We start from the raw sequence: 15,319 nt of genomic DNA, 5'->3' as shown, positions 1-15,319 counted from the left end.
GGAGCTAGCTGTGGCTGTTACATCTCATCTGGGCAGGGGGACAGACGGTTTCTGTGCAGAGGATAGCTGAACTGTGATTAGATAACAAGTTGGTCCGAAATTGGAAAAGAACCATAATCTTTAAGGCAGTGAAAATAAGTCCAGGGTGCGTGCTGCTATAAACTTACTTTCACATTACATTGCGTATAATTTGACGAGGAAGTAGAGTGGAAATCTTCTCGATCAATATTTCGTGTGTACAGACACTCTCAGTGTAGGATGATTCATACTGTATAATTATCTTTTAAAATGCTCTATAAACTTTGTGGACTTTCTGCACTCTCCTTGCTCCCAAGATTAGGCAATGTTGGCCTTGAAACATAAGCACTGTGGTTTCAGGTCTTCACTGTAAGAAAAATCATAAAGAAATTAAGATCTGGGAGTTTTCTCATACTTTTGTTCCAATTTAATAAAAATAAAAATATCTTATGAAAATGACAAAAATTAGATTTGCATGTAAAACTTTTTGCACTCTAACAACTTAGAAGATATTGAGAGTTAAAAGATATTGGAAGTTAAATATACCTTGTTCCAGAAGACTAAGTAACTAATGCTGTTAGTTTATGCATCATGTTGCAACTCCCCTTCACCTTTGAATTTATAACGGATTTTTATGTATTATTAAAATATAGGTTTTCAGTAAGTTTTGAAAGAATAGTTTTAAATATAGAAGAATTTCTTTCTTTTGGGTTATAAGTTCTACTTCAAAATTGATTTTCTTCTTTTTAAGTACAATATTTTTCTTAAAAAGCTGAGACTTTCAAAAAAGAAACTGTGGTGTTTTCTATCATTAAATTTTTAACAAAACATTTATTTCCTAGTGGTTCCTGGGCATGGATAATATACATGCCAAAAATTAAGTATTAAGTTATGGGAGAAGTATTAATAATTCATGTTTAGTCTTAAACAATGGTTTCACTTCAGGTACACCTTTTTAGTGTCAGTTTGTTTTTATATAAGTGATAGCCATGGCAGTTTTCATTACCGAGCATGTACAACAGAAACCCCTAAGAGAGGGGTATGGACTCATCCTGTGTATGACCTTTATTTCTCTGTTGTCTTTTTCTCTGCTCCCTTCCCCGCAGCTATGCGGCACTCATAGCCGACTGGCCCGTGGTGGTGCTGGGCATGTGCACTGTGCTGATAGTGGTCTGCGCTCTGGTTGGGATATTAGTGCCAGATCTTCCAGACTTCTCTGATCCATTGCTGGTAGGTAAATACGAGCCACATGTACTGTCAAATAAGTATTTTTGGTGCGCTGTTTTTTTAGTGATGCCGGTAAATGGCGAACGTAAGTACAGTGCAGTATAATTGTTAAAATTCCTTTTAAACCCTGACTGTTGACGTGCCTCAGTTTTGTGGACATCTGTGTCTAAAGTCTGCAGTGCAACCTACTCTGTTTGGGATCTAAAAATTGAATTGGCAGATTTATCCCTTTACTATCAAAATCTGAAAAGATTTTCCCTGCTATGAATCTGTTTGGGAATTAATTACCAGAGAGAGTCCATTAATAGTAAGCTTAGAGAAGTAAGTATTATATGATGAATCCATGAAAGAAATTGGATTTAAGAGCTTGGAAATTCCTCTAATTTAAAAAAGAAAAAGAAAGATTATAAGGTGACGCTGGCATAGCTAGCTAGCTAATGGCAATATCAAGAAGCAGTTGCACATCAGACAGTGTTACGCACTAGTTCCAGTTACGGTGGTCTGCAGATAGCTATTCAGAGCTCTTATGTCCTACAACAGAACTTCTATACCTTGAACAACGTAAATTCATCCCAGTTTAGATAACAGGCACAGTACAACACAGACCATACGTTCTAAATCAAGTTTCAAGGAGCGAGTGCCAGGATCTATTAAAGGAAAGGGGATTCTAAGGGCCTTCTGGGGATGAAATCATGTCCATATTGAAAGACTGAAAGTAATCTTTATCAGATTCCATTAAATACTGGGCTCATTTCTTACTTTTCCTGAGCTATATTACCGATGAGTAACTTTCAGGACTCTTATGGAAAAAATTGTATTTAGTTATTGTCCTCAAATACAAATATATTCCTATAAGCTATTGATATATGACACAGTACTGTATATCTGTACATATGCAATGTGCAGTAAAGGATATTTCTTGACGCAGTCAACAGTTATTCACGTTATGGTTAAAAGTCACTTTTGAAATTTTTAAAATATTGGCTTTATTCTTGGAGAACTAGAAAGATATACTTCAGTTTTTTTAATCATATTTAATCAGTAAAGAATGATAATTAAGATACAGAAGAGGACAGTGTAGAGCACCCTTGCTCTGAAAACTAAGAGCTAATGTATTAAACACCGTCATAGATTAAATAATCATAATTTCTTAGGGAGGTAAATAGTAAGCGCAAGAATTCTTAATCCCTTGTCCGTCCATACAGTTGGTCCTTACTTTGTCAAAATGCCCTGTCATAAAGCATTTTGCCTTAAATGTAAACCCCTGGAGTAACTGTGCTTCATATTGAAAACTATCCATCACTTTGATCATGTTTCCACTTTCCCATTAAAGCTAAAGCCTGAAATATATTAGTGGAATTTCATAACTTTCTGCCTTAGGGTTTTGAACCAAGAGGGACGGCGATAGGACAGAGACTGGTCACATGGAATAATATGGTGAAAAATACAGGGTACAAAGCAACACTGGCAAACTATCCTTTCAAATATGCAGATGAGCAAGCTAAAAGGTAAGAATTTGTATTCAAAATTGATTTCATGTACTGTTTTTATTGCTTAAATGGGGCTTGCTTCAGTACCCTCTGAAGTTAATGTATATGTTGCCACTGATTTCAATGAACATTGAATCTTGTCCTCTAAATTCTTCAAGGTCTTTCATATGGAATTAGATTTTTCCCATCACAAGCTGTTTAAAATATCTTGTCACTTTTGTTTTCTGTTAGAATTATGTAATTACCTTTGAAGGAAATGTAATTTCCTTTGAAGTCTCTAAAAACAATAAGTGTAATGAATATTTCAGTTCTTGAATACTAAAGTCACACTGACAAAAAAAATATTTTTTCTAGTGCAAGAGTTATGAGGAGGTATGACTAGCTTGGGTACTGCTTTTAACGATCTCTTTGCTAAGGCAAGGTAAAACTATTTATTCTGTTTTAGTCATCAGGATGACAGATGGTCAGATGATCACTATGAAAGAGAGAAGAGGCAAGCAGACTGGAATTTCCACAAAGATACATTTTTCTGCGATATTCCAAGTAAGTGGAGAAATGATATAAAGAAGCCTAAAAACTTTTGCCAGTTGAATGATTTCTGAACTCTTCTTTGTATTGTATGCCTTAATATTAGGAAAATATTTCTTGCTTGGTGTAGTCATGATAAGTACCTTCTTTATGTCTGCAGAAGCCTTTGAGGAAATCAAACTAAAATGTTGTGTTCTATTGGTGTGTCTTAGGAAGCAACTGTACTTCCTTAAAGTGCTCTCTTTAAGTGGTTCCATTTCCTTTAAACTTTTTATGAGTTGTTAATACTGATCATTGTAAAAGCAGCGTCTTTAACATATTTGCCTATATAAGTTGCACCTTATTCAGCTTAAGAAAGAAGTGTTTTATCTGTGCCATCAACACATCAATGTAAATCTAAAAAAAACCCCTAAAAGTACTTTTCCTTTTTATGTTTTTATGATGCTCTTTTCTAAAAGACATCCACAGGTCACATCCTGCCCAGGATTTAGGGTTTAAAAAAAAAAAAGGCAAAAAAACCCCTTAAAACCAAAGGCCTGTGAGGATGTTTAGTTTCAAATAAAGAGGTTATTTTAACAAAGAAATCCATACTGAACTTCTTTCCGGACATACTGCAAAGCTTCGACAGGTCCTGTTCTGACAGAGAGCATGCATTAGCAGATGTAGATCTTACTTTTATTCACAGAATGCCTTGAGACTTGAGCTTTTTGCTGCTACATCGGTATGTGACCTGCTGCTTCAATGTGTGAGCGCTGATTACGGCATGAAAACATAATTGTGTAATTGTTTGTTCACATTACTTAATCTGAAAGGGCAATAACCAGGAGAAAACAGAGGTGAAAAATAGATTTACGATTTTACATTACAGTAAGGTCTTACATCTAACGTAAATGAGAGGAAGTGCACAAGGTCATCAGTTCTGCTTCTATGAGCAGAACTGAGTTAGACTAATTAGACCTCTCATAAGGATGAGCACATGTACTAGAAACTCAGCTGAGCATTAACCACAGCTTGAAGCAGAATTAACTGCTCTTATCCTGCCCACTGCTTTTTATGTTTAAAGTCTCATCCTTATTCTTTCCAGTACTGTTTCTGCATAGTCTCGGTCATAGCAGTCATGACAGAATTATGCTTGCTATGGGAAGGTTTGCCAGCACATTATGTAAAGAAAACAGTTTATTTCCTCTTGACCAGTATTTGCCATCCCTGCTATCTTTCTTTGTCTGCTCCAGGATCAGCAGATTTCAGCTTCTGTGATCCTAAAGAGATCTTAAAGCACTACTCTTGAGTCTTTTGATCACGGTTTTCTTAGAGGCAGCAGTTCTGTCAATTCACAACAGAGGGAAAAATCCAGCCTTGTAAACCTGATAACGTGTCTTAACCCAAAGTACCATATTGTGCTACACAGTACTATAGATTTGTGGGTGGGTGTGTACATGTTTCCCTGATCAGCTCTGCGCGATGATCTTGATGCTACTAAGTAATAATTTTCTTCCTAAAAGCTGTCTCCTAATAAATGTGATTTAATTTGTAATTTAAGCTCTGTGTGTGTCTAAACTGTAGAATTCTTTTAAAATGGCCTCAAGGATATCACAACAATTTCTACTGCAGTCATTCGCTTCTGAAGCAAAAACATTCTTGTAGAAACATCTTCATAATTATTATTTATATTCCCAAATGTCGTACTGAATCAGCCTTTGATTACTATTATCTATGTGCTGCCATTATACTGTGCCAAAAATTTCATAGTCTGCTGATTAGATCTTTTGATTTTCATTTGTTTGTCATATTTCAGAAGATGGTTTGCTTGGATAGAAGTCTGTAGAACTTCTAAGTGGTATAAAATATTTAAGATGATATATTTACTATAAGCACGTTAAGAAAACAAGCTTTGCTGTGGACTGAATCTTACAGATAAAGAGATCATCTTGAACAGGAGGTGGATTCCCATGATCTGACAAAGATTCCATCTCTGTCATTTGAATGGTGGGATTTTGCTTCAGTCTGTGATACCAGACACACCTGAATAATCCATAAACCCTCCTACTGTAATTGCAGGTGATCGCTATTCACGAGTGGTATTTACTTCAACAGAGGGAGAGAATTTGTGGAATTTGAATGCAATTAAGTCAATGTGCAATGTAGATAACTTGAGGGTAAGTAAAGATGGTCTTTAATTTGTTTAATATGCAGATATGAAGTATGTATTTCAAAGTTTGTTTTGCTGCCCATTACAATCTGGTAGTATATGAGAGCATTTCACATTGTCCATATCCTTGCCTTGTATGATGGTCAGTCTGCATGCGAAGGGTTAACAAATAGCTTTCAATTCATGCAGTCAGATTATACATGGGAATTTCTTTGGGTTTTGCTGCTAATGCCATCCAGAATCCAGAATGGAGCAGGCTAGGGTTGCTGCAGAAGTTTCAGTACAGAATGACTGGAGGAAGTTAACTTTTGCTGTGTGTTTCCTCTTAAAATATTATTCCATGGTTTTTTTTTCATGTTTCCCAGAAAATATTTCAGTTTTCCTTGCTTTTTCTCCTTCAGTTGAACTGGCTTCATCTTCATAGTGTATGCAGTTTTCTCTATGAGCCGGTGGATCTTTAGATTTATGAAGTCAAAAGACGATAGGTTAGCAGTTGGACGTCAAAGGAACACAGATACAGAATCTAGACAAAGCACAATTAATTAGATCTGGCTTGTGATACTGTAAGAGTGATACTAAATTTCTCTTTTAAATTGAGAAAATGAAAGAAGACATTTTGGCCTTGTCCACCTGGCTCAGCTGTAATTTTCCTTGGGCAATATGAATATGGCTTTCCTTACACTCGGTACCTTCCTTAGCCAAAATGACCAGTGTAACAGCCAGCCTCAGGGGCTATTATAGCTTCTCTTGCATGTGTCAGAAGGCAGCTAAGCACACTTTTGAAATTGATGTCTGGTTTCAACCAACAGAAGTTAACTGATACAGGCTAAAATAATTAAGCATTCAGGTGTCACATTTCTAAAAATACAAGCTTGTGACTTGCTAAAAATCAGTATGTTTTGTTCTTTGAATTACTATGCAACTATTTTTTTGTGCCCTGGTGACCTCATACGGAAGTGAATTATGCAGTATGTTTTTGTGTATTAATAATGATCCTTTGATTTGCTGATAAGAAACTTGTTTTTCCTCCTCCAAAACCAAAATTATCAGTAAACAATTAACATAATAAATACACCACATTTTTTTCATGAGGAATATTTGTTATATTTGTTTACTGTTGCCTTTCAGACAATTGTCTTAATCTAGCAAATTCCCAAACACTTTTCCCTAACTGCTGGCATTTCTTTGCTTGCAATGTTGAGCTGTGGTGAAGCGCTGTATGATGAATCTCCCTCTAAGTCTGTTGGCACAGAATTTGTTCTGTTTGGGCTCTTTCCCCACCAGAGAGTCTTGCACTAGCAGGAGGGCTCATGTGCTTACCCTTTATCTCTTCAAATTAAAATGAGCCAGGTGAGCGAAATGCAGTATTTAGTATTTATCTAATCCAGCTGCCTTTGACTGAAATGAGCTAGGGAGCAATCACATGACTGATTCAGTTAGAAGATAAAGTTGAGCATAACCTTTTGCAAGGGGAAAAATTAGGGCAGTTAAGTAGGAGATGCTCATCTGTGCACAAATACTTGTAGAAGTTTAATCACATGAAGAGCTGATGCAGGTGAATCTCTCATGTTATATAGATCATTGTAAAGCAATTCAGCATAAATAAAAAAGAAAAATATTTTGGTATAACAAAATAAAATCAGTTATTACCTCTGAAGAATAATCTTTGTAATGATTGTATTACCCCTGAGGAATTCATCTCTTTCGCCCTATATGTGCACATGTACACTTTTATAATAGAGCATTATTTCAACTACCACTTTACAGAAGACCAAAGAGTGATGAAATCACTCAAGGGGAAACTGCTTTAAAGAACAAGTACCATCCATCTTGACTCCACAAAAATACCTCTTTATTTGAAATAAGAACACTTGAGAAACTGAAATGTTGGCTACTTCAGCTGCACCCAGAGTTGTGTAGATATTTATAAAGAATATTTATTGCAGATGTTTCCACTGATCCTTTTTGTAACTTAGGGCTTCACTTAAGGATATAATAATCAGGCACCTTAACTGAGCAGGACAGAAGAAGCTGAAGCTTTTTGCATTAAAACTTAAAAAGCACTTGTTATTACTGACATATGGCACTTCTAAGTACAAACTCTTTTTAGAGCCCATGAAGTGCTGAGATATACCCCGCTTCTGAATGCTACGTTTTTCTGCTAACATCCAGCCTCTAGAAAGGATGCTAACTTGCCCTGTAGCTATCAGAAGAAACAGATGACTTCAGTGACCTCCTAGTCTTGCAGACTCTCCTCTGGCTGTAGTTATTTCTTTGTTGTTGAATTCATGCTTGTTTAGGGGCACACTTCTCTTTCTGTTTAAATAAGTGGCAAAACTTCCCATATTCAAAGACAGGAAAATCAGGCGCTACATTTTTCTGGAAGTGTGAACCTTAGGGTTTATATATTTTTCTAATGATGAGTAGGATTTCTGCACCAACTATGATTTGCTTAAGTCTGAGCTATCAGTAAATCCCCTGTGTGTTAATTGCATTCCCATCTGCTTATAACTACTTTAACTATATGTTTTACTGACACTTAGGGGCTTCACCCTACAGCTGCTCAGCACATGGTAAACCTGTAATCTTCAAGGAAACACTATATACAGAATAGCTATAGGAGGTGTTCTAATTTTTAATTACTGGGATAAGAAGAGTCCTTTCTTTCACTTGTTAATCACAGTGTGTTTTCTCTATAAACCGCAAACAGTTATTTTATAAACTTCAAAGACTGTAAATGATTTCCCCAGTCTGCTGCCCCAAAAATGTGTGTTTGTGCTTTTCTGTCCCTGCACAGATCCATTTGGCAGGGAGATCTGGGTACAGAGGCAGCATGTGCGCAGGATGCACAGCTTTGATTCTTTAGTTGTCCTGAAATAAATGAAAACACTGCCAATGGCAGACCTAGTCTGGCAACAGGAAAATTGGCTTTAGCAATACTTCTGGTTCACTAGCAAAGTAGGGACCGATACTACAATATATTAACATCTTACATAGTATTTTAATGTTATTAAACCAACTACATTTTGTATGTTAACTTCCAAGTTTCAGCTGGCTGTTCATGTTGCTTTGGCTTTGGCAACAATTACTTTACCAGTGAATGTCCATAGCCTGCAGCAAGTATTGAAGAGTAGCCTATAAACTCGTTGTCCCGTTTTGCACTTAGATTTGCAGAGAAGCCACTGGAATCCTTTCCTCCCAATCTGCCTGCCTGACCCAAGGGTTTGCCTATTATATCCTCCTAGGATAAACCTGGAGATGTGCCAGGAAAAATACAGATACGCTATTGCAGTGCTGTCTTTTATTTAGTAGGTTGTTCGTTTTTTCCTGAGTTTGCATCTGTGAGTGTTTTTATCTGGAAACAATCAGATGCGAATTATCCTGTTTTTTGGAATGCCAGTTTGTTCTTGTTCAGAAACTGGTGGACAAAATTAAGTCCATATTAAAACTTTTATAACTGTCAGGGGAATCCCCAAGAACATTTTTTGTCCACATTATAAATGACTGCTAGTAATAAACCTGTGCAATTTTGCGAAAAAAACCCAAAGTATTTATTAAATCTAGCTGATCTGAAATATGCATGGACAATGATTTTAGGGCCCAAATCCTGAAAACCCTTAAGCACATAGCTTTATTAATGTAACTTTATTAATATGTGCTTATTGCATATAACTCAGTTAATAGACTGGAATTTTACATATGCCTAAATATTTGAAAGATTAATTCTAATGTCATACATAACAAGCCAGAAGTTTTGTTTAGCAGCATACATGTGCGGTTTTTAAGACTTAAACTCCCTGTGCCCTATCAAGTTCATGGGTTTTATGTACTGGAGAGAATTTCCCTGCTCTAACCTCGTTAGCTAAGAGATTCAGTTGTATTTTATAGACACACTCAATTTTGCTTAAAAGTGCCCTATGGTGATTGAGCTAAGTCACGTTCTTACTGGCTTCAGCTAAATCTAGGACAGTCTTAAGGAAGAGAATCCACATCAGGATTAGCACTCGTTTAGCTAAGGGGATTTCTTAACCAAAATATTGGTTAAGGCTGTTGCTGCCACAGGATTTTCTCCCGCTCCTTCACTGCTGAGGTGGTGCTCGGGCCGTCCCCGGGGTGAGCGCAGCTTCCCGAGGGCTGCGTGCCGGCTGCGCGGCAGGGCTCAGCCTGGGGGGCTCTGCGCTGCAGCCGCCTCTCCTGCGCTTGTGCCGCGGAAACTGCTGGCTCGGGGGGGGCCGTGCGGCGCGATGTGGCAGGCTGGATTTGGGGGGAAATGTCTGTCAGCTGTATGAGAGCAAAAAAGGCTCACAGATAGGAGGGCTGTACAAGAGAGCCCAGATGATGGAAGTCATTGCTGTAAAGCTGTCACGTCCCTTCCTTCTGGACGGTAAATCCCTGCCTCTCCGAGAAACTTCCGTATGTGATTTCAAGCAGAGTGAAGCTTTTTTAATGTACGGCTGGCTGTTTATTTTCAGGACTATAGCGTGAGATAGAGATAATAGAGGAGAGAAACAATCTTCAGTCTGGAAGAAAAGTCAATGCATCTTCAAACAACAGACTGGAATTACTGCTGTGCAATATTCTTATCGCTTCTGCCAATTTTATGCCGCTGTGACAGTTCAGTAGAGTTGCTGCTGATTTAGCCTGGTATAAGTAATGGGATGCAGATCAAACACTGTGTGGAAATAAGACTGTAAAGTATTAATATAAAATGACCGCAAGCTCAGTTTTTGTCACACTTAGATTCTTTGTGTGTGAATGTTTCCGATTTCAAAATACCATTCAGACTCTCACTTTAAAATGGATTTTTGCCCTGCCTGTCTTTATACAGATCAGATCCCATTCCCAGTTTGGTGACCTCTGCCAGAGAGCCACTGCTGCTTCGTGCTGTCCCAGCTGGACACTGGGCAACTATATTGCCATTTTAAACAACAGGTCATCGTGTCAAAAAATTGTAGAACGAGACGTCTCTCACACCCTAAAGCTGCTTCGCACATGTGCCAAATACTACTACAACGGGACCCTGGGACCAGACTGCTGGGACATGAATGCCAAAAGGAAGGACCAGCTCAAGTGTACAAATGTGCCTCGTAAATGTACAAAGTACAATGCTGTTTACCAGATCCTCCACTATCTAGTGGACAAGGATTTTCTAAGCCCAAAGACAGCTGACTATGTCTTACCAGCTTTAAAATATAGCATGCTCTTCTCTCCAACTGAGAAAGGGGAAAGCATGATGAATATTTACCTGGATAACTTTGAGAACTGGAACTCTTCTGATGGTGTGACAACCATCACGGGGATTGAGTTTGGAATAAAACATAGTTTGTTTCAAGATTACCTGTTGATGGATACTGTGTATCCTGCCATAGCCATTGTAATTGTTTTGTTAGTTATGTGCGTATACACGAAGTCGATGTTTATCACGCTGATGACTATGTTTGCAATAATTAGCTCCTTGATTGTTTCTTATTTTCTCTATCGGGTAGTATTTAATTTTGAGTTTTTTCCATTTATGAATCTCACTGCATTGATCATTCTTGTTGGGATTGGAGCAGATGATGCTTTTGTTTTATGTGATGTTTGGAACTACACAAAATTTGATAAACCTCACGCTGGAACTTCTGAGACAGTAAGCATCACGTTGCAGCATGCTGCTCTTTCCATGTTTGTCACCAGTTTTACCACCGCTGCTGCCTTCTATGCTAATTATGTCAGCAATATCACAGCAATCAGGTGTTTTGGTGTTTATGCTGGCACTGCCATATTGGTGAATTATGTTTTGATGGTTACATGGCTACCTGCTGTAGTTGTATTACATGAACGATATCTTCTCAATATTTTCAGTTGCTTTAAAAAACCTCAGCAGAGGGTATACAACAACAAAAACTGCTGGACAGTGTTGTGCCAAATGTTCCACAAGGTTATTTTTGCAGTCTCAGAAGCATCCAGGATATTTTTTGAAAAAGTTTTGCCGTGCATTGTTATCAAATTTCGATACATTTGGCTTTTCTGGTTCCTTGCCTTAACCATAGGTGGAGCATATATTGTGTGTGTAAATCCAAAGATGAAACTACCATCGCTGGAGCTCTCTGAGTTTCAAGTATTTAGGTCTTCTCACCCATTTGAACGCTATGATGCAGAATACAAGAAGCTTTTTATGTTTGAACGTGTTCACCATGGAGAGGAACTCCACATGCCAATTACAGTAATCTGGGGTGTCATACCTGAAGATAATGGTGACCCTTTAAACCCTAAAAGTAAAGGAAAGTTGCAGCTGGATAGCAGTTTTAATATTGCTAGCCCAGCTTCACAGGTTTGGATTTTACGTTTCTGTCAGAAGTTAAGAAATCAAACATTTTATTATCAGACTGAAGAACAAGACTTCACGAGCTGCTTTATCGAAACATTTAAGCAGTGGATGGAAAATCAGGACTGCGATGAGCCATCTCTTTACCCTTGCTGCAGCCACTGGAGCTTTCCATACAAACAAGAAGTTTTTGAGTTATGTATCAAGAGGGCTATAATGGAGTTAGAAAGAAGCACAGGGTACCATTTAGATAGTAAAACCCCAGGGCCTCGCTTTGACCTAAATGACACTATCCGGGCAGTGGTGTTGGAGTTTCAAAGCACCTACCTCTTCACGCTTGCTTATGAGAAAATGCACCAGTTCTACAAAGAGGTGGACTCCTGGATTTCGCATGAGCTTAGTTCTGCTCCTGAGGGTCTCAGCAATGGCTGGTTTGTGAGTAATTTAGAGTTTTATGATCTTCAGGATAGTCTGTCTGATGGTACTCTGATTGCCATGGGCCTTTCAGTTGCTGTTGCATTTAGTGTAATGCTTCTTACAACTTGGAATATAATTATAAGCCTTTATGCAATAGTTTCAATAGCTGGAACTATTTTTGTCACTGTAGGTTCTCTGGTTCTTCTTGGATGGGAGCTAAATGTGTTAGAATCTGTCACTATTTCTGTGGCTGTCGGCTTATCCGTAGACTTTGCTGTTCACTATGGAGTGGCTTATCGCTTAGCCCCGGATCCTGACCGAGAGGGGAAAGTCATCTTTTCTTTAAGCCGTATGGGTTCTGCTATTGCAATGGCTGCATTGACCACATTTGTGGCTGGAGCAATGATGATGCCTTCTACGGTGCTGGCATACACGCAGCTGGGCACCTTTATGATGCTTATAATGTGCATTAGCTGGGCTTTTGCAACGTTCTTCTTCCAGTGCATGTGCCGCTGCCTTGGGCCCCAGGGCACTTGCGGCCAGATTCCACTACCAAAAAAATTGCGATGCAATGCCTTCTCTCAGACCTTTTCAGAAGGACAAGGAGGTAGAGGACAAAATAAATCACATCCAGTGAGTAAATACCAGCTGGACTCCAGAAATCAGAAACCAGAAATGGAGCATGAGCACTATGAGCTGGAGCCTCTGGCATCGCAAACCAGTAACTGTAACCCTGTGGAGAAAGTGACTTACGAAGAAACTCGTATCTGCTCAGAACTCTTCAGTAGCAGGCCCCAACACACATGTATGCCTATGCATTCAGCATATAATAGCGAAGTGAACAAAAGCATACAGAAAGTTGCTAGTTCAGCTATGTTACAGTCTGTTGACCAACATACCATATGCCCGCTTTTCTCTCAAAGCAGACAGTGTAGCTGTCCTGATGCATATAAGCAAGTAGCAGTGAAGTGGAGCCCGCACTCCTGTCAGCAGTTAAGTGATACCTTCTGTTACCAGTGCGCTCCTTTGTCTGGAACGGTGCAGCTCCAAAACGCTGTGGCTCCCGTAAATGCTTTGCAGCAGGCTCCAGAGGGGTACGTGCACCCAGTCCAGCACGTCCTCCACTGCGGTTGCCTTCAAGGAAGACTCAGAAGAACGATGACGCAGAACTCTCTACCTAAAAATTTTTTCCTCCAGTCAGTGCAACAGTTTCAGGCACATCAAAGAATAAATAGGACAGATTCATGTGGTCATCAAAACCCAGAGGAAAACATAAGAACTCTTCCAGAGGTGACGAGCCCCTCACAGTTTCTCTGCCAAAACGTGGGGCCTCTAATAATGCATTGCTCTGAATGTGAGAACAGTGTATCAAATAACCAAAAGGGACTCTGTCAGAAGAAAGACAAGTGTGATGGAAAGGGTGGTACAGAAATAAATGGGGTTGAAAGCAAGAAAGCCTCTATGTCAAAGCAGAAGAAGAAAGCTGAGAGCAAAACCGATCAGCATTCCTTGCAGAACGAGCAGGTTTCCAAGGCTGACCAAAACGATCAGAAACACCTGCTGAGTAGGTCAGGGAGAGAGGCTTGCTATGAGGGTTGCCATGAAACCTCACACTGTTGTAGCAAGGCTGTAACGGTGAAGTGCAATTCTGTTGACTGTCAAATGCCAAACATCGAAGCCAATGTGCCTCCTCTGTTAATGCGCCCAGAACTTTCCAATGAAAGTTTGTTAATAAAAACGCTATAATAAATCTTTAATTTGGCAATCTTGTGTCTTTCTTTTAAAAGTATATTTAAAACATTAAAGTCCTGATTAAATGAGAGTTATAATTTGCATTTTGGAATGAAAAATGTATTTTATAGAACAGTAACGTTTATATGTTTCATAAAGCCATCACATGTAGTGAAACCTGATATTGTCCAGAATGTTTTTTGCTGCAACTCAGAAGATGGATTAAACCTAATTTAGTTTTTGCCCCAGGGCACTTCAGTTTGAATTTCCCTTATAAACCATATCAAGAAATAAAGCACTACAAAGAAAACTCTCCCTTTTCTGAAGCCAGGGCTTGTGAGACTGGGAATATTTGGGATTTACCCTGCTCCTCTGCTGCCTTGGCAGGCTTCTGTTTTGGACACGGTGCACACCTTGAAACGACAGCAGGGCTGTAGTTGTGTTAATTCGGGGTTGTTTGGGAGACCAGCTCTGCAGTGTAGCGTGTTTTGAGAATATATTTTACTATTAATCCTAACAAAATCTGAAGAACAGCTCTTTGGAGATCAACAGCGCTTGCACTGCCCTTGTTATATATCCATATATATGGTAGTATATACAGTAAGACATTTTAAACTGCACTTCTTGGCATTTACTTTATAGACTTACCCTTAAATACAAGAGACTACAAGAAGAAACAATGGTAAGTGAAAGTTATTTACTGCTTAGTGATGACAAGAAAGGTATAATTCATATATATGATATATATATATGTATGTATACAAAGTCAGGAGTTATAAAGTCAGGAATAAAGTGCCTTCCAATACTACATTTTTCCTATTGCATTATTCCATAAGTATGAAAATTAGAAGTAAAGCTACTGCAGAGAAAAGCATAGTGCATGTTCTAGACTTATTGCCAATAGCATGAGATAAAGTCAATTCAGAAAGCTCAAATGGATAAATTAAAATGTCGTGCTCTGAGTTTTTGCTTACCCCAGAGCAGTTCCAAAAATGTAGTTACAAGTATTGACCTAATCATGTAAACGAGAAACTGGATTTTAAACATTGTATTTGTGTGACTAAACGGTTTACTCAAAGGACAGATACGGTTTGGTCATGGAGAGGCTTGCTGGTGTCATCATTCAGAGAAGGTGGATTTGAGATGTGGATATATACTTTATCATAATTGATATGTAATTTAATGCTGAATCTCTCTTCCAGTAGTAGTTTGGCTGTCAGTGATGTTGATTTACTTTCCTTAGATAACGTAAGATACATTTCATAGAATGGTTTGCTCTCCTGTACTTGGCGCGTTGTGATTCACTGCAGGAAAGGCCTAGCCTTTTCTCTTGTAGTTCTGATGTCAAAGGGACACAGAAGATCAGCTTCATACGACAAACCAGCGTGGTTTGCCTGGGGATGGTGATGTTCGTGCTTATGTACCCCAGCAACTGGAACAGAGTAAGAGGTT

The 15,319-nt window shown here is 38.6% G+C and overlaps 1 protein-coding gene across 13 annotated transcripts in view; it reads left to right on the top strand.

Annotated features, from left to right (window-relative positions):
• Window positions 1-13,893, top strand: part of DISP1 (dispatched RND transporter family member 1) — a 93,752-nt gene extending 79,859 nt beyond the window's left edge. For all 13 annotated transcript variants that reach the window (XM_064509976.1, XM_064509975.1, XM_064509973.1 and 10 more), the window contains 5 exons: window positions 1,125-1,248; window positions 2,626-2,753; window positions 3,181-3,278; window positions 5,322-5,419; window positions 10,241-13,893. In XM_064509976.1, the coding sequence (XP_064366046.1) occupies window positions 1,125-1,248; window positions 2,626-2,753; window positions 3,181-3,278; window positions 5,322-5,419; window positions 10,241-13,882 (4,090 nt within the window). In that variant the 3' untranslated portion in view covers window positions 13,883-13,893. The remainder of the gene's footprint in view (window positions 1-1,124; window positions 1,249-2,625; window positions 2,754-3,180; window positions 3,279-5,321; window positions 5,420-10,240) is intronic.
• The last annotated feature ends 1,426 nt before the right edge of the window (window positions 13,894-15,319 follow it).

This window comes from Dromaius novaehollandiae, chromosome 3, assembly GCF_036370855.1.
Source record: "Dromaius novaehollandiae isolate bDroNov1 chromosome 3, bDroNov1.hap1, whole genome shotgun sequence".
NCBI classification, from domain to species: Eukaryota; Metazoa; Chordata; class Aves; order Casuariiformes; family Dromaiidae; genus Dromaius; species Dromaius novaehollandiae.
The sequence above is the reverse complement of the archived record's forward strand: the minus strand, read 5'-3'. Positions and strand labels throughout refer to the sequence as shown.